This window comes from Mytilus trossulus, chromosome 6 (genome assembly GCF_036588685.1).
Source record: "Mytilus trossulus isolate FHL-02 chromosome 6, PNRI_Mtr1.1.1.hap1, whole genome shotgun sequence".
NCBI classification, from domain to species: Eukaryota; Metazoa; Mollusca; class Bivalvia; order Mytilida; family Mytilidae; genus Mytilus; species Mytilus trossulus.
The window spans coordinates 26,364,604-26,391,963 of record NC_086378.1 but is presented as its reverse complement, the minus strand read 5'-3'; the positions used below and the strand labels follow the sequence as shown (position 1 = coordinate 26,391,963).

At 32.6% G+C, this 27,360-nt stretch overlaps 1 protein-coding gene across 1 annotated transcript; it reads right to left on the bottom strand.

Annotated features, from left to right (window-relative positions):
- Positions 1-476: 476 nt before the first annotated feature.
- Positions 477-21,985, bottom strand: LOC134722454 (multidrug and toxin extrusion protein 1-like). The gene is made up of 18 exons (XM_063586075.1): positions 21,871-21,985; positions 21,160-21,261; positions 20,580-20,648; positions 20,251-20,299; positions 18,277-18,376; positions 17,266-17,308; positions 16,203-16,247; positions 15,349-15,446; positions 14,517-14,614; positions 13,577-13,690; positions 12,702-12,769; positions 12,214-12,322; positions 10,047-10,122; positions 8,496-8,565; positions 5,312-5,444; positions 4,341-4,435; positions 3,060-3,114; positions 477-1,139 (listed from the first exon to the last, which is right to left on the bottom strand). Exons 1-18 carry the CDS (start codon positions 21,934-21,936, stop codon positions 844-846), a joined length of 1,686 nt encoding a protein of 561 aa, XP_063442145.1. The 5' UTR covers positions 21,937-21,985; the 3' UTR covers positions 477-843.
- Positions 21,986-27,360: the final 5,375 nt, after the last annotated feature.

Genomic DNA, 27,360 nt, shown 5'->3' with positions numbered 1-27,360 from the left:
GACGAGTACCGCATAAAACGGACACCTAACGAAAGCGTACCGGATAAAACGGATAAACAAGATATACGAAAAAATTAAAGGCGACAATAATAATGCATGTAAATCGCATAAATATTGAAAATGTTTTGTGTAACTGGTTTAGGTTTGTTCTTCAAAATGCCGCTAAAGGGCAGTGTCTGACCTGAAAAACAGCTGCTAGATTGTGAAAATGTGCCCTTACTCTAAGATCGATTATGAATAATAAGAATTCACGAATCTTAAGAAATCTAATTGGCATTTCTGATGAGAAATTTTCAATTGGCATTTATCCGTTTCAGATCCATTCATCGTCCGTTTTATCCGTTTAACGTTCGGTAGAAGTCTGTTTCACATTCGTTCAACATCCGTTTTATCCGTTAGAAGTCCGTTAGAAGTCCGTTGGTGAATTTATCTGCCAGACCTCCAACAGATGTATAACGGACACGTAACGGATACAAAACGGAAACAAAACGGAAGAGTAGCGTACAAAACGGACGCATAACGGACATTTCATCCGTTGGACGTCCGTTCAAAGTTTTGAACATGCTCAAAATTTTCCAACGGACTGAACGGACGTCGACGGATAAAACGTACGGACATTTCATCCGTTGGACGTCCGTTAAAAGTTTTGAACATGCTCAAAATTTTCCACCGGACAGAACGGACGTCGACGGATAAAACGTACGCTTAACGGACATGCAACTGATATGGACGGACGCTTACGGATAAGAACGGACGTCTAACGGACATGAACGGATTGTAAAAAAGCTATCTGTTAGGCGTCCGTTCGAGCTATCCGGTAAGGTGTGACCGAGGCTTTAACGGTTAAGGCTTGCAAGAGATTGCCGTCGTTATATTCAAATGTTCGGTGACATTGTAAATTGTATCATTTACAAAACATTCTACATCACTTTTTAACTTACTATGGAAAAACAAATTTAATACAATACTAACAACTAAAATCAGCAGTAATACAACAAATATAAAGCATCGTTGACATAAAACAACTTTAAACAGAGATGGCGGGCTTTCTTCGACTATTTGTTCAAACAGCTGTCGGCAGTCCGCAGTACTTGGTTTGGTGTCTGAATAGCTGCATTCACTGGATGATAGTGGACCCCCTTAAATGTTTTCAAGGGTAGTACATTGTGCATACATCAGTAAGTAAAATCATTAGGTTAACGTTTAAGAATATCTATTGAGTATAACCATAACCGCAAATGAACAGTCTACCTTTACTGAAGTAGTATCACTAAACAGACATATGCAAATTGGCATACTAACGTTTCTATTGGGTTTTGGAATCAAACATTATAACATGGTTCTTCGTGAACTAGCTTCAGCTATTGAGTAAGGAATATCATCTGGTGAAAACTATTTGAAAAACTTAAATGCACTAAACATGTTGTTAGATTTCAATTTTTTTTTCTTGTTGATCATTTTCTCTATGTGTGCTGATAACTGTACTGTTGCCATTATTATAAGTTAAATTCAGCAATATAACAATCAATAACAATCAACAAGAACAATCAACGTTTATCCTATCCTAAGTATAACAAATGTAAGCTCAATATTGCGATTAAAGAAAAAAAATATTCCCGAATAATGTTATAGCTATATATTATCAAAAGAAAGTCAACGAGAGAAACAAAATGATTCAAAAACGTTTTGTTCACGCATCGTTCTCAATATAATGGAATTTGATGCGACTGTAATACAAGTGTGAGTTTAAGCTAGCTATAAAATTATCCACCATTGTCTTTATTAGAAAATGCCCGTATCAAGTCAGGAATGTGACAGTTGTTGTCCATTCGTTGGTCGTGTTTTATCTTTTGATTTTGACATTTGATTAGGGACTTATCGTTTTGAATTTTTCTCGGAGTTCGGTATTTTTGTGATTTTTTATTTTTCTCTACAACATTGTGGGTGCCAGGATTAAACGTTAGTCGATTTTTGGTTACCCATATGCGAGTGCGGCTTATACAATATATTTACAAAAACTGTAGTATTTATACACCCAGTGCACTTGTCAATTGTACCCTATATGTACTTTTAATTTTCATTATCATCGAAGCAAATGGTTACTTCTCAGTGAGTGCCAGTTAACTTCAAACATTCGACATGGTAAAATCTCTATGAGTTAAACAAACCTTTGATAATCACTCAATCGCAAATAAAAAGACTTATATAAATAAAGCAAAAATATACAAAACAGTCCAAATCACAATACAGAAAACTTTCCTTCGATTAAAATCATTGTAATCTTGACATTTTATTCTAATGTACAATAATTAAACATCCACAAGTGCGTATATTATCTCCGATTTTTCGAGTGCTAATTGTTTATATGATCAATCCTCCTAATTTAAAATTGAGAACGGAAATGGGGAATGTGTCAAAGAGACAACAACCCGACCATAGAAAAGAACAACATCAGAAGGTCACCAAAGGTCTTCAATGTTGCTAGAAATTCCTTATGGCGTAACTACCATCAGTTCCTTTTTTACGGGTTTGACCTATTAGACTATTTTTCGTGTTTGTAGTTACATACGGTACACGGTGGGTACAACATGTCAGGCAGGATCTGCTCACCCTTTCGGAACACCTGAGATCACCTCCTATGTTAATGGGATTCGTGTTGTTCATCATTGTTATAGGAAATATCTTGTTTTAGTATTATGAACAAATATAAGATATGTAGCAAGTCTCGTCCCCGAAGGTTTCACAAGCCTAGTAGTCAGCACTTCGGTGTTGACATGCATATCAAATAATATATGGTTATTTTTATTAGTTTACTGTTTGCAAGGGTATATATTATTCGAAATACTTAGGATTTTCTTATCTCAAACAAATATTACCGTATTTGGCACAACTTTTTGAAGTTTTTGTTCCTCAATAATCTTCAATTTGTACTTGTTTGGCTTTTGAACTATTCTAATTTGAGCGTCACTGGTTAGTTTTATGTAGACGAAACGGGCCTTTGGCGAATCAACTCATCAGCCTGATACATTTGATAACTAATAATAGTGGCTTGAACTTACCTTCAAAGACGGGAGGGTCTTTGTATGTCACATTTAATGCTGTCCTTTCTTGTGCCTTTAAAGATGTATAATATAATTAATTTACTAAAATTATCTCTGTTTGGATTATATTAAATGTAATGTTAGATTTATTGCTCATTAACATTTTCGGTCTTTACAGATATAGGAAGATGTGGTGTGAGTGCCAATGAGACAACTCTCCATCCAAATAACAATTTATAAAAGTAAACCATAATAGGTCAATGTACGGCCTTCAACATGGAGCCTTGGCTCACACCGAACAACAAGCTATAAAGCGCCCCAACATTAGTAGTGTAAAACCATTCAAACGGGAAAACCAACGGTATAATCTATATAAAAAAAGAGAAACGAGAAACACGTATAAACTACATTCTTGGCTTTCAAATCTTCGGTTCTTGGTGATTGTATACCGAGGAAAGGGGTTCGTTTGACGGATAAAACAGGTTTGAATGGAAAGGAATTAACATCCTGTCACATAGATTGTGTTCATGTATGTACTGTGTGTAACATTGTTGTGGATGTAGTTCAAATGTGATATACAAGTACCCGGCCACGTTCACTCTGTATTGTTTAAAACGCATTTATATATGTATCCATCTGATGAGTTAAGCCTTTTTAACTGATTTGTATAGTTCGGTCTTATGTTGGACTGTTACACCACTGTTCCGGGTTAAAGAGGAGTTCGGTACTCGCTATCATGTTTAACCTCGCCATATTCTGTATGTATGTGCCTTCTTATAGTCGGGAACCTGCAATTCAGTGCTTGGCGTTTGTTGATGTGTTACATAAGTGTTGTTCGTCAATTTTTGTACATAATTTTTTAAACGTAAGTATTCTCGTTTGAATTGTTTTTACATTTGTTATTTCGGAACCTTTTATAGATTTCTATGTGGTATTGGCTTTGCTCTTTGTAGAAGGCCGTACACTAACCAATAGGTGTAAATTTCTGTGTATTTAAGTCTCTTGTGAAGAGTTGTCTCTTTTGCAATCATAACACATCTTCTGTTTTTATATTTGGTGATAAAGATAAAGATATAACTATTTATCAAACTTCATTATAAGCATTACTAGCATTATTGTAGTAAATAGAATTTGATAAATACATCATATTACGAGTTTTCATTTTACATGTTTACTATCAACTTCAGTTAAAACAAACAAATACGTACATTCTGAAAACATGAACTCAAAAACAAATGCAATTAAAAAAAAAAGAAGTAAAAACCGCAAATTTTGTTCACAAAAAATAGATTTTCATACCTTTATACACTCATTTTCCCAGCTTATTGAAAATACTTTGGCAGCATATAGACCAAACATGAGCACAATAGCTGTACAGAAGGCCCACCATACACCTAAAATATTGTATTTAATATTTGTTATGTATTGTACAACAATTATTGTTTATTATAGTTCAACATTATTATTTGAAAACACCATAGGCAATTTATCAAACTCATTTACAGCATGATTAAAGTATTTTGGAGCTTTAAAAATCATCATACATAATTATTCTTTTTCGGCAAATGTTGTTTCACGTTCTTCTTTCTCATTGAAGGACCGCACTAGCTTGTTTACACTGAGGATTTTAATTCGAATCTCGCACATTGGAGATGTGCTAGCGCCAATCTTTGTTGACTATGATTGTCATTTTCTATCGAAAGTCGTAATTTCTCTCCCGGCATTCTGACTTCATTTGGCAATTAAAACTGATCGCAACAAAGACAGTATAATAGTGCTGAAAGTGCCGTTTAATACCTATCAATCAATCAATCAAAATTTGTCAATGACATTTACACACATTAAGTTTGTGATAAAACAATAAGAAAACTTTCAGCAGTAGAAACTGTATTTCTGCTTTATGTACAGTGATAGTGATGATGGTTATTGATTATATAATCAGACAATAAATGTTAAAATGTTACGCTCGCACTTGTTCAAAATACCTAATACTGTATTAACCGGGGTGTACTCTTGACGCAAAACCGGGTGTTACAGTGTTATGAGGGAAAGCAGTTTTAATTGACACTCCATAAGTGTAATGGTACCATCAAAATTGAGAGACTGACACGATGGCCTTTTTTCAACAATAGGGTAAATGATAGCATTAAACTGATGGTATCCCTATATGACCTTCTGATACGATGAATAAGATTGTTTATCGAAAGAAAATAAACTCATCATAGATATCAAGACTAAATTTTGTATAAACGCCTGAAATTTTATTTTACCTGCAATTTCTAAAGATGTGTACAGGACAAGTACTACCATAAGCGGTACTCCTATGATATAATGCGCTATAACCGTAACAATGCCTCCGTATTTCTGATGTCCTGTGCCACGTAAAATACCATTCAAAACCAGCTAGAACGATAATGTTATTATTATATACTAATCAGTCTTGGAAAACATGATGTATTTATTAGTTGTTATTAACTTTGATCTAGCTAGATTAAAACTGACGTGGAAAGGTAACATATGGCCACCGAAAGCTCTTTTTTTGAGAGCCCAGGTGGTCGTGTGGTCTAGCGGGACGGCTGCAGTGCAGGCGATTTGGTGTCACGATATCACAGTAGCATGGGTTCGAATCCCGGCGAGGGAAGAACCAAAAATTTGCGAAAGCAAATTTACAGATCTAACATTGTTGGGTTGATGTTTAGACGAGTTGTATATATATATATATATATATTGTTTAAATCACTAAAATATAGTCGAATAATTCTCCACCAGTAGAATAGTGTATTTACATCCACTAGTGCAAAGTTTAAAATTCTAATTCTATACACAATCAATAACTAATTGAAATGTTCTCTTAGTATAGTTAAAATCTAAATATCCATTGTACTCTACAACGAATCCAAACACATTCAGAACTAAACATACTTTATTAAAAAAAAAAAATTTAAAACTACAAAAATACGATGTGACAGTACAATTGCTTGTCAATTGTCATTGACTTAACATTATTTGCCTCTAAAAAAGTAACATAATCATAAATAAGTCAAATCAGTTGACCATAGGTTATTGGTACGACCACAAATAGACCATGATTTTAATGAAAATAATTCTCGTTCTGGTCAGAAGTCAGCAATTCTCTCACAAGAATTGTCTAATTGGCAAGCAAACCATATATTCTATTTTATATATACTGTTTATAAAATTGAGAATGGAAATGGGGAATGTGTCAAAAAGACAACAACCCAACCGTAGAAAAAAACAACAGCAAAAGTCACCAACAGATCTTCAATATAGCGAGAAATTCCTGCACCCGAAGGCTTCCTTCAGCTGGCCCCAAAACAGATGTATACTAGTTCAGTGATAATGAACACCATACTAAACTCCAAATTATACACAAACGCCAGAGGCTCCTGACTTGGGACAGGCGCAACAAATGCGGCGGGATTAAACCCCCTATACATCTAGCCAATGTAAAACATGAATTAGCATTAAAATGATAGTATTTCACATCTTTTGAATGTTTCGAAACACTAAGGATACTAGGATACTTTAACCTATCTTTATGTTACATTATATTATAGTTCGTTTCTATGTGTGTTACATTTTAACGTTGTGGTTCTTTTGTGTCGTTTGTTTCCTCTTATATTTGAGTGTGAATTCACATTACTTTAATACGTATCACGGTACTTTTCCATCCCAAATTCATGTATTTAGTTTTGATTTTATATTTTTTATTCTCATTGGATTTTGTCTAATGCTTAGTTAATTTCTGTGTGTGTTACATTTTAATCTTGTGTTGTCATTCTGTTATATTTAACGAGTTTCCCTCGGTTTTTGTTTGTGACCCGGATTTTTTTTTTCTATCTATTTTTTAGTTTTGAACATTGGTATACTACTGTTGCCTTTATTTTACATTATATTTTTTTTTATGATATAAAAAGAAGTGGGTCGTCACTTTCTTTTGGTCTTTTCCCTATTGTGTTTTTAATTCGAGCTTCATCCAGGAGGTTTTGTACACAAAACACACATCTGGCTGCAAAATTTTATTTTTTGTATTTATAACGGGTTTATATTCATCTGTTACCAAATCTCATTGACAAAAGTGTCATTTCCAATCACTACCTGAGACAAATGTGATCTTGTATCAGATTGGTCAATTTCGAAACACATATTCTAAATAAAAGATGTATTTATACATCCCTCGTTTTCAGAAATTCATTTTTTTCGGCGCTCCTATTGAAAGCCAAACAGTTCTTAATCCCTCGGCAAAGTATTTGCGAAGATGATTTTGTTTATTCTATAAATGTATCTTTTTTTCAATTTAGCCACTTAAGTTTTCACGTTGTTATTCAGATCTAGCTTTTCCAACGCCTTTTCGAGTTTGTTGACCATTATGAAATATCTGTGTCACCGATAAAGATATTTTACAATCTCGTCGATGATACGACATCACCTAACCTTTTGGAATTAATGATTGTGTTCAAACCACAAATAATATTCTTAGTACAGAAAACCCGGTGCAACTAGAAATGATTGGAGCCGTCGCATCACCATGATGTATAAATGTAAAATGCGTATACAACTTAAATAAAGGCAACAGTAGTATACCGCTGTTTAAAACTCATAAATCCATGGACAAAAAACAAAATCGGGGAAACAAACTAACACCGTCGGAAACGCATTAAATATAAGAGGAGAACAACGACATAAGACTAAAATGTAACACACACAGAAACGGACCCAGCATCAGACAAAATCCCACGAGAATTACAAATATAACATCAAAACCAAATACATCAATTTGGGATAGACAAGTACCGTGACACGTCTTATCGCAATGTGAATTTACACTAAAAAAATAAGAGAAAACAAACGACACAAAAATGTAACACACATAGAAACGAACTATGATATAACAATGGCCATATTTCTGACTTGGTACAGGACATTTTTAAAGGAAAAAATGGTGTGTTGAACCTGGTTTTGTGGCATGCCAAAGCTCCCACTTTTATGGTCATGTGAAACATAACATCAAAATGACAACACAACACCACAGGACTACAGTGTAAATAAATTGGAGAACACAATTGACAACGAATCACACGAATAACAGCCAACAAAAGGCAACAAGTTCAAAATTTTAATACGCCAGAAATGCATTATGTCCACACAAGACCTACTAGTGACGCCCAGATACAAAAATTTGAAAACCGAAACAAGTACTACACACTACATTTCAGTTGCTATCTATGCGTTTGATGTGTTTGAGCATTTAATGTTTCCGTTTGATGACGGACTTTTCCTTTAGAATTTTCGTGGAGTTCGGTATTCTTGTTAGTTTACTTTTTATCACGAAACTATGAACTGTTCTACAATGAAGTTAATTGGATTTGACATTAGATTAAGTTATTTTTAAGTAAATAGTATAATTGAGCAAATACATACTTCAATACTTACCATTGTTATATCGATAAAGTTGTATGTAGCTATCTGTGGCATCACTTTTGAAGTCAACTGTAAGATTTCTCTACAATGAATAGGTTTCTGCAATAAGCACTTTAGTATATCATACCTGACAAACGTTATTCCGCATTCAATACAAACAATATAGATAGGCACTATTTTATTCACAGTAGCTTTACCATCTATACGTTATACAGATTCGAATCAATGGTATAATATTTATACCAGTGCAAATCTTATCTTTAAAATTATGATATTTAAATTTTAAGTTCGATCGCACTATCTTTATGCAACATATGCATCAATCACGATGATTTATTTTTCCTTGTCCTTTGTTTAACAAAAATGTTGAATTAACAGTAGCTTGTGCCTTAAAATAAACAAAGGTTCCGTTGTTGTCAAATATATAGCTCTACTTTATATTCAAATAGACATGTGAAACGGCGGGGATTGTGCTTCCTTTTTTTTATGAATAAATAATCTTTCAATCAGTTCAATTGCGGTTTGGAGCTGGCATGTTAGTTACTGCTGGTACTCATTTATGAATTAATGTCATTTTGCTTAGTTTCTTCTGTTACCTATTCTGACTTCGGAACGGACTTCACTTTTAACTCAACTTTACTGTGCGTATTGCTATGTGATTCTCCATGTTATATTGGCTAAGGGTGTCTGGAAGGGATGAGATCTCACAAAACATGTTTAATCCCGCCGCAGTTTTGTGACTCTCCCAAGTCTGGAGCCACTGGCCTTTGTTAGCCTTGTACTTTTTTTTTTTTATAATAGATCATTTATATATTTTGGAGATAACGGTCAACCATCTCGTCAAGGCGTTAGTTAAATGTACGAAGGGAAAGGAGAAGGTCCAGAAAGACCCCTTTTTGGCCCCAAAATATAGCAGTTTAACAAAATTGTTAAAATGTAAACTTTTAGTCATTTATTGGACAGTAGAATGCTTCTGCTACATAAATATGGGCTGTTTTTTGACAATACAATGCACATATATCGGGTACTAGCACCATTAAGTCATGCTAAATTACTAAAATCTTCACAAGTCTAGCATTTTAGTCAAATTTTACACGGTGTCCGTGTAAAACTAAAGTGGCTGCATTCTTGTTCATCCTAAATATTAAAATGTATGCTGTATTTGATGATAATATATTACATATATAAAGGTTGAGGATGAACACGGATGCGGCCATTTTCCAAAAAACGAAAAGTGACATTTTTCGGCATATTTGGTAGATTTTTTTCATATTTGAGCTTGAATTGGATCGTTTTTTAATGGCTAATTAGTTAAAATCTTTCTCATAAACTAATTGAATCAAATGAAATAGACACTTAAGTGTTCAAAAAGTGGTCAAAATCTTTCGTCAGATGAACCTGAAATTTGAGGCCAAAATCGGTCCTTACCGGACCTACTCCTTTTCAACTTCACAATTTCGAACTCTTGGTTTAATAGCTTTCTTAATAGTAGAAACCCTCTATCAAATAAATCATAATAGGTAAAATGAAAACAAACAGGAATATTATTGTTTCTTGACTTACCTGTTGCTTGTGTATGCTTTTGGAACAATATCTTTCATTGAAATGTAAAATGTGCTGGTAAACAACGCAGCTATCCCTAAAAAACAAACCACTTTATAATTAAAAACCAATTGTTCAGAGAACAATTGAAGGTCTTTCCATCAAAACAATGTATTTTGATATGAAAAGTTGTGAAACTAAGTTTAAAATGTCATTTCAATCGTCAAATGATAGCTTCTAGTAAGCTGATTCCAAAAATATATTGTTTCCATACATTTTTTTTAAATAAGGGAGATAATTTGTTACTCCCGGTTTGAAAAATGTTACTTCCGATTATATTTGAATATTTACTTGACACTGATTCCAAAAATATCTGGTTCTATATACTTTTGTTTTAATAAAGTACAAAAAATAGCTACTTCCGGTTTACAAAAAGTCTCTTCCGGTTGTTTTTTTCAAGGTTAAATGGTTTGATACCTTTTTCTAAAAGTTGTATATCTTAATCATGTATACATATAGAATAAAAGCAAAGGTCAAAATCTAGAACGTCAAATTAAGCTATGACCTTGAGATCAATTTCAAGGTCAAAACCAAGGACCTCAAATCAAAAGACCATTAGTCTGAATTATATTTAGGTAATGAGTTATATCACCAAACGTGTATTTTTAGATACAAGAGGGGAGAAAACTCCCTTTTACATTCAACGTACTCTTGCAATCAAAATTTACATCTTACGACATGTCGCAACTAACAATTTAGTAAAAATAATTTGTTGATATCTTATACAGTCTTTGGATATAAGTGAAAATAAGCCAAATTCAAATATTAGAATATGACCTTGACCTTTGACCTTGACCTAATTTTCATTTTTTGGGACCAAGGACCTCAAATCAAAAGATCCTAGGTCTCTATCACTTATGGTTTATAAGATAGAAATTCATATCACTTATATCAGATGCATAAGGGGAAATAACTCTCATATGGAGCGGTCATATCGCTTCGGTCAAAATAGGACAAATCATGCGAAGGATATAACGAGCAATTTTGTAAAATAAATTTGTCATAATCTTTAACGGTTGCGAAGAAGATGCGATAACAAGGAAAACAGTGTTTGGGGAGATAACTCCTACAAAGAAAAGTATTCGTTTACGCAGGGTAAATTTCAAAAGCGCATAAACTGTTCGATATCATATACAAAATATCTAAGCGACATATTGCGAAACAAATGTTTATCGCAAGAACAAAATTAGGCGGAAGAAAAAAAAAATAATCAGAAGAAAAACAATAGGTCTTTCCACAGAAAAGTGGAAAGACCTAATAAATTAAATTTTGTTTAGGCTCAAACATATGCATTTGATCAGCCAGTTTTCGAATGTTTTCTCTACATAGATATAGTATGATGTGGTATGAGTGCCAATGAGACAACTCTCCATCCAAATAACAATTTATAAAAGTAAAACATACCTGTTGTAAATATTTGACACGACACTAAACATTGTCAACTCTTTTGATAAGAGGGAGAAATTATTGTCTTTGTCTATTCAACATTCAATTTATAATTTTGATCTCTGCAAAGATTCGAGTTTACGAGATAAAAGAGGGACAAATGATAACAGATGGACGTTAAAACTCATGGATAGAACATAAACTGACAACTTCATGGCTAAAAACGAAAAAGACAAACAGACAAATAATAGTACACGAGACGCAACATTGAAAACTAACAACTTAGCAAGACGTACTCCACCAAAACCTGAGGTGATCACAGGTGCTCTGGAAGGGTAGACAGACCTTGCTCCACATGTGGCATCCGTCGTGTTGCTCATGTAATTACAAATTCGGAAAATAGTTTAATTCGGTAGGTCACAATAGTGAACGGGGAAGGGGATTTTGGTTACGACATAAAAAACATATCCGATATCATCTGCGAAACGGATATTCCATAACGGTCAACCAACTCGTAATGGCGTCCGTTAAATGTACGAAGGGAAATTTTCAACTTCACCATTTCAAACTCTTGGTTTAACAGCTTTCTTAATAGCAAAAACCCTCTATCAAAGAAATCATAATTGGTCAAATAAAAAAAACATAACATGAATATCGTATCAATTGGTAGATGTATACTCCATATGCAGTAAACAATATACAAAGCTAAAGACTAAGCAACACGAAACATAAAATAACCTACATCCAACGAAGATTGCAACTCTTGATGTTGTTTGAGCTTTGATTGGATCCCCAGCACCAACATTTTGTCCAATTTTAATACAAACAGCTGAAGATAACCCTAATGGAATCTAAAATTATATCAATTAAAATAAATCTTTGTAAGTGTGATAAACAAGAAAACATATTAAGCTAAATCTTGAAATCAGTTAAATCCTAAAGAGCGTTTTAGACTCCATAAGGTTTTTCACAGTGTTTCCTATTTATTTACCCTCGTATTATATTATTTTGAATACTTCACCGAGAAGGTGTGTTATATATTTCATTATTCACTACATCACTGTTTTTGTGTTGCAATTTTGTTCAATCTATTCTATTGTTATAACCTTCACTTGATATTTCAAAACATTTTTATTTTAAAGTTGGACAATAAGGAAAACATTGCAAGGCTGGTACTGTTAAAGTCATTTGTAAATGTTATTGAAATTAAAAACAAACGATTATACTTACCATGAATATTAACTGATTGATCTGGAATACAATGCTGTGAGCTGCCAGTTGAACATTTCCGAGGATACCTAAAAATAAAAATAAATATTATATATTCACTTGGCTTATTCATGTTATTGTGAATGGAATGAATTCATTAACAGTTGGGATACCTATCTCATTGTTTGAGTAAGTCGAATGTATGTTTTACTTAGTCTTACGTCATGCCTAAGGCCACAGTATGCTATATAAATATATGTTGAAGCTTCTATTCAACTTCAACCCAGGGTTTCAAAATCATACGCTCGAACATCCATTCGGAGATGATGTGTTTCAAAACCTACCAAACTCTTGTTGCGGACGTCATCACAAATTGGTTTATAGACGATTTGCTTTCAAGAATTATCACAAAAATGTTTCGACTGTCGTTATTCTTTTTCGTCCTACTTTCCTGAATTATGGCATCTCCGAATGAAACTCCATACGCAACATCAGTATCGAAAAGATTGAAAAACAAGATCTATCTGTTCCTTCCAACAATCGCAAGGTGGTTGGTTATCTCCAGTGCCATATAAAGCATATATGAATATAACTGTAATGTTAAAACGTGGCACCACTAGTTGTGAAACATGATCTGCATACTTTTCTAATCAAGCTCGGTATTTGACGGGATTCGTCTAGTTCAATTTTATATAGGTTCTTATTTTTTTTTATCTTCGCCATCTTTCGTTGTAGCGCTTTCAGTAAACATGAGGTTTTTTTTTTTAAAATACATTGCATAGACCTCTAGTGACAACTTCTCATCACTACCTTAGTTGTTTTCAATCTATGGATTCACGGTGAATTACTTAACATTTCTATATTTGATTTGAAAGAGAAATTATTTTGGTACAAACCCACGACTAAAGTTGATATTTCAAAACTCCAAAAATCTACTGATATCATAAATATTCCAGGTATCGCAAGATTTAGAAATGTGCTCCAATCTAGAAAAGCTTCTTTACTGAACCCTGTAAACAACAGGTAACTTATTAGCAACTTGAATAATCCATTATTTTATCACGAAAGCTGGAATGCCCGAAGATATCAATCAACATTTGACAGGAAAACTGGTCATCCTAGTCAATAAAGGGTAAAGTCGATTGTTACAAGTGCGGAAAAACTCAATATTTTAAAGCTATGTGTTTTTGTGACTGAGTAAAAGTGACATTATTAAGAATAGTTTAGATAACATAGATTAAGTGACAAGAAAAATACAAATAATATACTCGATTTTTATAGTTCGTTCTAATGTTGTACTTTTACACAATTGTCTCAAGTTAGGGAAGAATTATGGTTCAACTAACATGTTAAACCCCATCACATTCTGTATGTATGTCTCTGTCCCAAGTCAGGAGCCTATTATTCATTGGTTGTGGTTTGTTGATTTGTTACATATTTGTTTTTCGTTAATTCTTTGTTCATAAATTAAGTAGTTAGCTTTCTCGTTTGCATTATTTTAAATTTGTCATTTCGAGGTCTTTTGAAGGTGACTATGCATTATTGGTTTTGCTAATTGTTGATGGCCATAATGTATTTTAAAATATACTATCTCCTCTCTAAGATTTGTCTCAATGTATGTATATCAAAAGAGATGCCATAACAGTTTAAAATAATAAGCACCTGAAGGGAGCCAAATTGATTATTATTTGAATGTTTCATTCTTACTTTAAGGCAAAATGATCATGAAGATACGTGGATAATTACAACTACGGTGAAATAACTTGGCTAGTCATCAGTGTTTCAGTGTTGCATGATTTGTAACGTTGTTTGAATTATTCCGTAATTATTACATACCTGTCCATGAATTCTCATAAATTTTACTGAATCTTATGAACATAAGGTATAATAGAACTTCCGTCCAGTATGTGCATACAACAGAGACTGCTGCACCTCTGTGAAAGATTATATTACAATAAAAATATATAATGTGTAAGTTGTGAGACTTTCAAAAATACACATCACAACCAGTCAATTCGCCCGTGTCAAAAAGATTGCAGTCAAATTTTAATTGTAATGAAAATAAAAAATCATGTGTGTGTATCCATTATTTTTGGTATATAATACAATTAACTGTATTATTTGATATTTTGCGGTTGGTTTGACATTATGTCTACACAACGGTGTCTACCAAATGCAAAACTTGTCTGTGTGTGTACCTTTTGGACCATTGTTTTTATTCAAAGATATGATTTCTTTTCAGGATTTTGCTACACCTTCATTCATTTCAAGTATATAAGCTCTTACTTGTTAATTAGTTTTGAATTTTTGAATATGTAGGCCTAAATCATCATTGAAATGACATTAAATGTCAAAATGCACATCTGGAACAGGCAAAATGGTACCGTAAATGTTATTTTACAGAAGAAAACAATTTTACTTTAATGTCAAATTGGTTAAGGCCTTCGGTTTCAAAAAAATTATAAAAATCATTTGCAGTTTACCTATCAACTTTTTACATCAAATTTACAACGACTCTATATCCTGCTACATCGTAGGCAATATCAAAAGCGTACATGTTATCTTTCCTGTAACTGAAAAATATATTTGCTTTTTTTTCAGGGCAAAATCTTTTAAATGAAATAATTATGATAATAGGGATCAAAATAGAGATATTGCCGTTGCTTACCTGACCCCTAGATCTAATCCAATAACCAAAATTAAATGATATACTATATTGAAACTATTTGCAACTAACTGTAAGATAACTCCAGGGATAACAATATTCTGCAAAAGAAGAAAATATGGCTAAATTCTGACAGAAACAATTGTATATGCCTACATTAGTGTTATAGAAAACAGGTACATTGTTGAGAGATTCTCAAATACCTTGTAGGAAGTCCCTTTCTAAATTAATATCTTACATTCTATGACTGGTTATCGGTACGGCAGATTTAATATGCAACACAGACAAAATCTGTTTTACACGATATAAAATTGCTTTGTACTGCAACAGCAATCAGGAATGCAGACAAAAATATGCTATCCACAATAGCAAAAGCAACTATTGCAAATAGAAATCAGACAAAATACTACTGTGTATCTATCGAACAGATAGCCAGTGATAGCCAGTAATGTAATATAGTGGAATGCTTCTACAAACAATAAACGGTAAGAGGTAAAGTAACAAACCAACCGATCTATCAGGAAAATTCAAAACGTAAAGTTCCTAATCAAATGGCTGAATCAAGAGCTCAAACGCATATAATGGAATAAAAGCTTTCATATATACATATACCATATATAATTTTTATGTTTGAATGAGTTCGGAAAAAAGTAAGCCTCTCTATACATTATCAAAATCAGAATTGTACACTTAGTTGGTTCATTTATGTAGACAGGGGAACAGGAAGACTAAATCAAACATAAAATAGTAAGAATCGATATATATTAAAAACTGATGTACAAAACAAGATGGCTCTATATTCTAATTTGTGATGATATAAGCAACATTAGACATTTCAATAATGTACAACAACTCACTTGACACTGTAAATATCTCATGAGAACAAATGTTATTACACATCCCTGAAAAAAAATAATATGTAGTAAAAATTCGATTTGTTAAAACTAATTTTCGTAAAACTGGAATTGTGCTCAGGTTTATTCCCTAGCGGATGTTAAAGAACAAATTAATCAGCAACTCACATATATATAAAGAGTTCTCATATTGAATTGGCTATAATAGTGAAAGTAAAAGTAAGACATACATTTATATAGACAATAAATGTTTAGTGTCTTTAAATACCAGCTGTATTTGTACGAGGCTAGGAAACAAGGTGCATGTGAGCTTTTAGCGAGCTACTACACCTATTTTGAGCCGAGTACAAATACAGCTGATATTTAAAGACACTAAACAGTTATTGTCTTTACCCTTCAATTAATTGTGTATATTATTTGTGTTTTGAAAGACACAAAACACATGTTTTGGATTTATTTTCTATTTGAAATTCCTTGAGGCCCGTGAAGTAATCACACATTCAGCTGAAGACGGGTTTGCAAAAAAAGAATCTCGAATGGTCAACAATAATACATCGCTCAAGGTGAATAATTATCTATTTCAACATAACAAATAATTTCAACAGTAAAAAACAAATAAAAAAAAATAGTTCAATTTTACGAGTTATCCTACGCTTCAGACTCAACATTTACTAAACATGAATACTTAAATTGAGATGGTTGTTTTTCATACACAATCATACACATTCAAGTTTTAAAATCGATAGTTGTCATCGTAGAACAGACTGCTGTTCATGTGTGTATGTTATCAGAAAATTGCTGTGATTCTTATGGCTCAAAAGAAATGTTAGAAAACAAACAGAACGTATAGAAGTAATCGTTAATTCGCAATTGATACGTCATTGGATGCGACTGCAATACACATTCTGAGGTCACGCAGGTTCATACAATATTCAGTCCGGCAGTGGGCGGAGCTTTTAAGCGATATCTGTATAGTATACAGATACAGCGTAGCGATATATGTAGGACTGTATCTGTATAGTAGAACACTCAATTGCAGGATAAATCAATTTATTTACTTACTTACTGGAAATCCGGCAATAACAATGAGTACGAACTGACCACTGAGTCTGAAAAAAAGTGTGGAAGGTGTAATCTTTTTTTCCTTTAAACAATAACCTTTGCAATACTTGCGATATGCAAATGTGTTGAGAATGAATGTGTTGCATCTAAATCTACTAAATGATTCGCTTCTCTCGTTAATAATCACACTATACAAACCTCATTAAAAAGGGTTGTGCTTTTAATATGAAAAAAATGCTCAGATATGAGAATGATACGACTGAAACCAACATAAGTGTTGTCTGCACTATGGTCGGGTTGTTGTCTCTTTGGCACATTCCCCATTTCCATTCTCAATTTTACATTATATGTTAACGGTCACCATTACGAATTAAATGATAGATACGATGTGTAAAAGTTTCGACTCATTGTGAAAGATGTTTCGTGATCTTTGTATTCTACCAATTGTATCTAATTTACGCTTTTGACAATGTTTGACGTAGTATTTATTTGAATGGCGCATGTTGACGCACCGGACGCTTATCATGTTGACGCATCCGGTGTTGCTTCTTCGTGAGTTCATTCAATTTCCACAGTTTGTTTACCTTGCTTTCCAACTTCATATGGATGTATTAAATTTTAACAATTATCGTCATCCTCCATACAATTCATGACACATTTTTGTTGTTTTTAAGATACTGACGAATCATTTATTTTCGTGGATTCAATTTTCGTGTATTAAGAAAACTTACGTTGTGGTGTATATTTAATTTCGTTGTTTTGCAGAAGTTTACATACAAGCTTTTAGAAAATTTGTCATTCTTTAAACATTAAATTCATTATATTCGTGGTTCACCTCTACCAACAACATCTACGAATATTGGTATACAACGAAATTAAATTGATCTACAGTATATTATAATAATTTCTTATAAAATAAATGATCATCTGAAGTGTTTGAAAAATGTTCATCGTCAAACCTCTTACATATATTCATAGGCAACGATCTATGCAATTCATAATTACCCATACATACCTCGCTACCTCACGATTTTGGCCTACCAGGATCAATAAATACTCTGTATTAACAAAGACTGCAAACATTGGTATGCAGGCCAATAACATGATAAGAATACCTGCAAAAATAATAATAGTTTCAAATTGCATGTGGTTTTGTATAAGTCTTTTGTAGACAAAAAGCTCGTCTGGTGACAAATTTTAATCCTTGTATCTTTGATAGTTTATTGACTACCACAGGGTCAATGCCACTGCTGGTGTAGTTATTCTTTCCTAGGGTATCACCAGCTCAGTAGTCAGAATATCTGTGATGACATGATCAATGCTCTTCAACATAATACTTGTTATGCTTTCTCAGGGGTCTAAATTAGCGCTAGTCCGGTAGTCCGGGACTAGTAGAATTTGCGTCGGACCAGTAGATTTTGTCAGCTGGTGGTCCGGCGGACCAGTAGAAATTTGTCGATAAAAATCACTGATTGCATCGCAATCTCCGTTTGTTTACTAAACAATTTACCTGTGAAATCAATTACACGGTACTGGGGGGTATTACAATTGATCAAGTTAATTAATATCTCGGGTGAGCGTCCTTCACAACAATATAAAATGTGGAAATTCTTGGAAGCAGTTAAACCGACGGACAAAAAAATTAAGATAACTGAAAATCAAAAGGAAGATCTAAATAAAGTATACGAAAGTGACAAAAGGAAACGCAAATACCAAAAATCATGGGAAAAAGATCGTGAATGGTTGCATAAGCCATTATATACATGTAGTAGATCGGAATTTAATAAACTGTACAATATGTGAAAAATTTAATCCTGTCCCTTCCTGCTCATTCTGCTGATGCAGAAAGGGGATTTTCTGAGATGAAACTTGTAAAGAATGATTGGCGATCAAAATTACGTCAAACTGTTTTAACAGATCTTTTATTCATTATGTTTCACACTGAAGATATAGCATAATTTGATCCGGTTCCGGCTATTGAAATGTGGAATATTTCTGGACAGCGCTCCAGACGACCTAGTCAGGCACCCTTGCTATGGTCGTCGTGAGGATTGCGATGACGTGGAAGACAATGTTGATATTTTTTCAGTCCTTGATCCTGATTTTGATAAAGAAAATCATTGAGATTACCGAAGCCTTTATCAAAATCAGAATACAGAATATTCCTTTGTTACTGTCTAGCTTATGTAAACGAAAGCATCAAGATTAAATTAAACATCTGTCGTTTATATTAGTGTTTGTCAAATTAACTTATTTTTGCAGGACAAGTGAATTTGGAGCCGGACCAGTAGAGTTTCAGTTCACTGGTCCGGCGGGCCATTAGTCAAAAAAGCTTAAATTCGACCCCTGGGCTTTCTATCTTTTTTTATCTGAGCGTCAATGATGATTATTATGTAAACGAAACGCCCGTCTTGCGAATCAAGTCATAAACTGGTTACCTTTGATAACTACAGTCATGAATTACCATTACAAATTAACGGTTTATAAACTTTATATTTTTCGCAATACTTAGAATACTACCACAGACACATATTACCTTAGCTGTTTTATGCAAAACGTTTAGCAACTTTAGGTTCTCAATGTTGTTCAACTTCGTGCTTATTTAATTCGATCGTCAGAATTGTGTCTTTTGTAGAGGATTTGATGTTTTGAAAATATAACCTCATGCTAGAAATGTATTGCGTAAATTATTTTAGCTTGTAAGTTCCTTCATAACATAACTATTCGTCATTATAAATTTTATTCTAAACAGTGCTTTTGAAATAAAGAAACAGCACTGTTGTTTTTATTAAGGACCCCATGAGAATTGGGCAAAGTGTAAACTCCTTTTTTTAGTCATTGTAATTACAATCAAATAAAACGAGGGGTAGTTTTACAGAGCGCTTGTCTTAGTACCCTGATGGACAAAACAAAATGTAAGAACGTCTATGATTTAGACGCATCAGCTGCATTTCATATTAGTTCTTTTTCTAAAGCACGATAAACTTGCCTCGTTGTAGAATGAGACCAATATTATTCTTGTTTTTGCTTCCAAATGTCTGCAAAAAAGTTGAGTTATGTTAATGTCATTATCGGAAACAGATAATCATTAATCGACAACCATACGATTTATTAAGTTTATGATTGGAAAGAAAATCATCATGTGTGATTTTTTATTTATTCCAATGGATGAGTTTTGTTGATTTTTTTTCCAGTGGGGGTTTTCCGGTTCCAAGTTTTAGATAATATTATCAAATATAACTACGTAAAAAAATCACAATGAATTTTCCCTTCGAAAGACAATGAACAAAGAATTTAGTTATTTATTATGTAACATACCTGTGAGAATAGAGTATCGAATGCCGTACATAAACCAATGATCACAGATGAACCAACTACATTTATAGTCTGCAATTTATAAAACGCATTATTATTTATGGGCAATTTATATAATTTATTTCACACATGATGTAGAAGTTAGATGTTTTAATTGTATTAGTATGCCTTCATTTTAAAAGGGATTGAAATATAAAAATAGGACTTACAACGGATAATTGTAATTAAGTTTATTTTAGAGAGATTGCATCGCATCTACAATGAAAGTAAAGTTCCAAAAAAGTTAAATGTGGGTATCAACACAGTTCAATTGAAATATTGATTCCCGATTTGGCTTACGTTATCAAATGACATATTTTGGTCCATAGTATGGTCCAACTTATTTTAGGTGCTCAATGCTCTTCAACTTTTTACTTGTTTGGATTTAGAACTATTTTGATCTGAGCGTCACTGAGGAGTATTATATAGACGAAACGCGTGTCCTGAGTACCTATTATAAGCCTGGTACCTTCTCTATAATTATGAGAGATCATTCCAATAATGTGTGTGATATCATTATCAATAGTTAAAAGTATATTCTTACTGTTGTAGCTAATTGAACTCCATCTAACGCTTCTTTTCCAAGATGACTACAAAACAGCAAACTTACTGACAATATTAAGTACTGTAAAAGGGTCTCTATGGTCTGAAATTTGAAAAAAAATTCCTTTATCAGTTGTTAGTCTATGCTAGCATAGTTGATTATTCAATGATTAAATTCGAAATCGTTTGATTGATTGGTTCGTGTTTTAATGCCACTATCAGTCAGTTTATATTGGCATAGGAAGCCAGAATGCCTGGAGAGAACAACGACTTTCTGCAGGAAAACATAGTCAATTAAATTTGTAGTCGAGTGCACCTGCAAAGTGCAGGATTCGAACTTAAAAACTCAGTGTTCACTGGCTGGTAAAAAATCATTTCGGGTACATAGACCATTTGGCCACGGATGTCCCCAATTCGAAATTTTAGCTTATGTATTACTCATTACATTGTTTTTCGCTTATTTAAACATAGTGTAGTAAAACTGCATCCATTTATCATTCGAATCAAGTGGTAGGAATATCATACTGATGAATATTTGTCATTGCATAACAAGCAGAATCAGCACTCAATCAATTCATCAATGAATCTTTCAATTCTATTTTTTAACACTCTATTAAATTGACTCAAGCAATAATGCCATTGTTTTTATGCAAAAGAAACAGATTTATCTGGTCTGCTCTGCAACATATTGATTTCTTATTGTTTTACTTACAATCGGCCAAGCTAACACTAGTAATTCCTTTAGCTCTATCCTGTATCCATTTGGAAATATTTTCATTTTTACTCCAGCAAATAAGTCGACCAACGTAGACTTATTAATACAACCCATAACTACAAGAGTAATTATATTTTTTAAACTACAAATTAACATAGTCATTATGATATTACTATTATTACCATTCAATCATTATGTGTGTGAAAAAGCACCATAAACGCATATAAAATAATCACAAAATATATTTCTCAAAAGCTTCTAAAAAGTAAAATATTCAGAAAATTAATTCATATATTGACAATTAAAAAAATGCATATTTAAAAGTGACTTATGTTTTATCAATTTATACTTTTTTATAAACTATAATCCTTGATTAATATTGTGATTATTGTCACCTTTGAATTGCCAGGTAGAAGTCCAATAAAGGTCTGTTTTATGTAGATTTAAGACAAATCATGATATATGAAGCTATACATTTCATTAACGTTTAAACCTAGTATCAGAAAGCGAAACATTTCTATTTCTTTTTAATAGTGACAATATTGCTGCTATAGTTCCAAAAAACTGCAACAATAGTTTTTAGATAAGAAATAGTAATTCATTTCACTTATTCTTAAAGAACAAATTTTTCACTTTCATTTAGTATAAATGTATTCCTTGAATTTTTAATGTAAATGTGTAAAAATATGTTTATACGTATATACTGTGTCTTAAAGGTTTCTCATAAATCATGATAATAAAGACAGGTTTTTCACTGCTAACTGAAATACATATTAAATCTGAAAGATGTCAGAAAGACAACAACCAAGCCTCTATACAAATCTTTATTCAATGGAAGTCGAAATATAACAGAGATTAATAATTATAAAATTTATTGGACCATAACTGATGACAAAATGTCCATTGATATATTTTGTGAATCTTAGTGGTACATTAAATTGATGTATAAAACACATCACACGACTATCATAATACATACAAACGCACCCAAGCCAAGGGTATACTATGAACCGGGAGGGGTCCAGAGATGTCAATAATTCTATACCCAAATCATTTGGTTTATAATAAAAGGAGATAACGGTATATATTAATGCGATGGCAACCCAACGACAAAAGCAAATCAAATCATTAAAAGTCAATATTCAGTCTTCTTTTATTGAACGATGCGTATACAGCATGATAAGCTCAAACCGCCTCAGAACTAAATATATGTAATATGAGGAACTTATCCAATAATATTTACCGTCAAATATTGTACATCCCAAAAGGCACACTGATTTAATATGATTTACCGTTGAATATATCCCAACAATCGCAAGTCTTTGGTTGAAAAATTTCACCTGCCCTATTGTAAACAGTGAAAATTTAGGACGGTGTCATATAAACCAGAAGAAGAAAAAACACTTCACTGTATAACTGTATAGTATTACGGTGAAATAAATGATGATAGTTAATGATATAAAGTGCAAATTCAATGAATATTCAGGACGATTACATGAAATGTAATATGACTTTAAACCTTGCTTTGTACTAGACTGACACACTGAGTCGGTTCTTTTTAAAGCTCAAGTTCACAAGATATCAGTTTGAAGGAAGAAAATTAACCCTACCCTATAATATTTAAAATTTATGTGTTTGGTTATGATCATGCATGAAATATTATCAACCCATTTCATACATTGCCAATGAACATGTGCCAGTCTAGTAAAAAGCAGTGTTAAAAGTCATATTATATATTGCCAATGTACTAAGCACACAAAAACTTTATCTTGTAAAATGCTATAATGATCTAAAATTTTTAAATCTTTTTGATTTTTTCCCTTTAATTTACTACATAACGGACTACTTATACAAACGCTTTAAAATATATTATTTCATAAGGTTCTAGTCTAATTTTTTAATAAGATTTATAACATATGATTTTTTTGTAAGGCAATGATCAACCTAAGAAAGATAAAAAAAAAATCATTTAGACGTGAAAAGAGAATAACGACCGACTGAAATAAAAGTGTTTGTTTTCATTATTACATTTACCTCGCAAAAATATCTCACATATTCACGTTTGATTGGGCTTGTGAAATCTAATGTCCGTTCGATTAGAAGTTCTGAAACAAGCTATATAAATAGCTAATTATTGGAAGAATTGACTTAATGATTGTTTTTAATGTCTGATCTTTACAAATCTATTTCTGATCTTTTACAAATCTATTTCTGATCTTTACAAATCTATTTCTGATCTTTACAAATCTATTTCTGATCTTTACAAATCTATATCATTTTTACAGACAGATTAAAAGCATCAAATACATTTATGACAAGATGTTTGTATGCAGAATATTCATTTGTCAGTTGTAGATGGGGTCTATATAGTGTTTTGATTGCCTCATTTATTAATTAAGAAATCGTTATTTTGAAAATCTTGATACAAAAATATAAATTCACCCCTATTTTGTAAAATTATCTGTTGGTGTTATTTTAATCGGTCCGTTCCCGTTGCAATTTGGTAGTTGTTACTTATATAAATCGGTCTGAGTACTGTTTAACTATCGTTTAAATTGAACAAACTTAGAATCGTCCAATTCAGGGGAAAGAGTTTCTGCAAGTGCTTTTTCTGTACTTTTGTTATGTTTTTGACGATTTATATTTCAGTTGAACTCAATCATAAAGTTGGTATTGACATTAAAAGACCTCCTGAAAAAAGGTCAGGTTAGATCATGACGACCTTCGGGCTCGGAGATCTAAACATCCCTTTTTATAAAGAGGTCCTTTGATCTCAGTTTTTAAAATTAATTTCCATCATGATTACTTTCCAATGTAATCTTGTTTTATTGTATCTGCTATTTTAAGATACGATGTTATCTAACAATTGAAAAAGTAATTTTATTTAACCCAACTATGTTGAAAGTATTACTCGATTTATTTCACATGACTGGGCGGAGTTTAACCGGTTCGCTCATAATAAACCAGTCAATATATAGATAGGTGTTTTAGAATGAACTCATCGATGAAGTGTCCAGTCATTCTTTTGTAAATTCATTTCATGACACGGATAGAATCAGTAATGATTATAACATAAAATTGAGAATGGAAATGGGGAATGTGTCAAAGAGACAACAACCCGATCAAATAAAAAAACAACAGCAGAAGGTCGCCAACAGGTCTTCAATGTAGCGAGAAATTCCCGCACCCGGAGGCGTCCTTCAGCTGGCCCCTAAACAAATATATACTAGTTCAGTGATAATGAACGCCATACTAATTTCCAAATTGTACACAAGAAACTAAAATTAAAAGAATACAAGACTAACAAAGGCCAGAGGCTCCTGACTTGGGACAGGCGCAAAAATGCGGCGGGGTTAAACATGTTTGTGAGATCTCAACCCTCCCCCTATACCTCTAACCAATATAGAAAAGTAAACGCATAACAATACGCACATTAAAATTCAGTTCAAGAGAAGTCCGAGTCTGATGTCAGAAGATGTAACCAAAGAAAAATAACAAAATGACAATAATACATAAATAACGACAGACTACTAGCAGTTAACTTACATGCCAGCTCCAGACTTCAATTAAACTGACTGAAAGATTATGATTTCATCATATGAACATCAGGCACAATCCTTCCCATTAGGGGTTAAGTATAATGCACAGCATGAATCCTTATCACACACATCTTCAAATAGACTGTCCTTATGCAAATAAAAACATAAGCACCGCCCGATCAGTTTAAATAACATTAGTAGTAATCGTACCCATCTCTGCTTCAGTTTACAACACATTATTTGTTATAATTGGCAATCATTGTAAATTTTATGAAAACAATATCGATTTGTCTGGTTAACACCAACATTTAACAGAGATTCAGAATGAAAATAAGATGGTAAAATTGCCAAAGATACAAAAATATACTACTAATATAATCAATCTTAAGGTATTATGTAATAACATTGGAATTTAAATCATAAATGCATTTGGAATTGCTGCAATTTAGTAATGTGGGGTAAGTGTAACTGAAAAACATATGTCCGGGGATAGTTTATACACATAACAAATAAGAGACAATTCAGTTCTCTAAAAATAAGGACGTGTTTCAAGTCAAGCATGATCATAAAGAATAATGGCATTACTTTATAATATTTAAACCTTTATTGACATATTTGAATTTTAAAAAAAACATGTTTGTGATCTTCAGGGCGATCATTTTTTTGAAATAGTTAAGAATAAAAGTATCAAAAGTCTATTGTTGTTTAAGACGAAGTAATTACGTCCGAAATATTTATACTGGTTGCAAATGTGTTATTGCGACTTATTCTAAATCCATAAAAACATTTTTTACGTTACGTTTTAGAAGCTATCTCTTAAGTGTTAACATATTCTGCTGTTGATATATTACCAATTTCCTAATATCACCGAACAGATAAACATCTGTTCAACCAGGTTCAACCCACCATTTTTTCTTAAAATGTCTTGTAACATGTCAGGAAAATATCAATTGTTATCATACAGTTCGTGTCTTTATGTCGTCAGTCTTTTTTTTACTTCAGTGTTTCTGTTGTTTCGTTGTTTTCCTCTTATGGTTTATGTGTTTCCCATGGTTTTAGTTTGTATCCCGGATTTGTTTCCCTTCAATTTTTTTTTTTTAATTTTCGAACAGTGGACTACTACTGTTGCCTTTATTTATAAATCCAAATTGTTTTAATTATTTAACGTGACCGCACAAGTTTTGAATGAGATTCCCCATGTTGCTATTTTATTACTTCTAAAGGTTGAACTGTTAAATATCTAATAATTGGATTGTGTTTCTTAAGGTGTTGATAAATTAAACTTTAAGATGTATGATGTAGTTTAAAACGAAAAAAAGTGTCCTTGTTTTGCGTTCAGATAGTTAGAAAGAAATAGAGGTAAAAGGTTTATACTATCGCACCTGGAAAGAGACTTAGATATCCCATACACTTACTGATCTGTGGTTAATCTAATATCCACACCTGATCAACGTTGCATGGACTTCTAAAAACCTTACTTTCATAACTTTCCTATAAAGTGTTCACCAGGAAAAATTGTACTTGATTTTAAGATTAGTAATGACATGGAACCTTGCCAAATGTTTTTAGTTGGAATCACTAGAAAAAGAGAAATGATGCACAACAACTTCAGGTTTAACAGACTCCGTTGTGATACAATTGGCACCAGTTTCTAAATAACTACAATTACTATCATAAAGGCAATAGTAGTATACCGCTGTTCAAAACTCATAAATTCACGCACAAAAAACAAAATCGGGGTAACATCATTTAAGATGATTCTGGGGACACCTGATAAAATCGGTGTTGTTAAAAAATATTTCATCGTATTCGCAGTTACACGACAACGTAAAGTCTATTAACAGGACAATGAAAAACAGTAACATATATTCAAGATTTAATCTTTCGCTGCATTTGTTTGTTAATTGTCGATTGATCTCAAACATATAATTTTGTCATGTGACCGTGA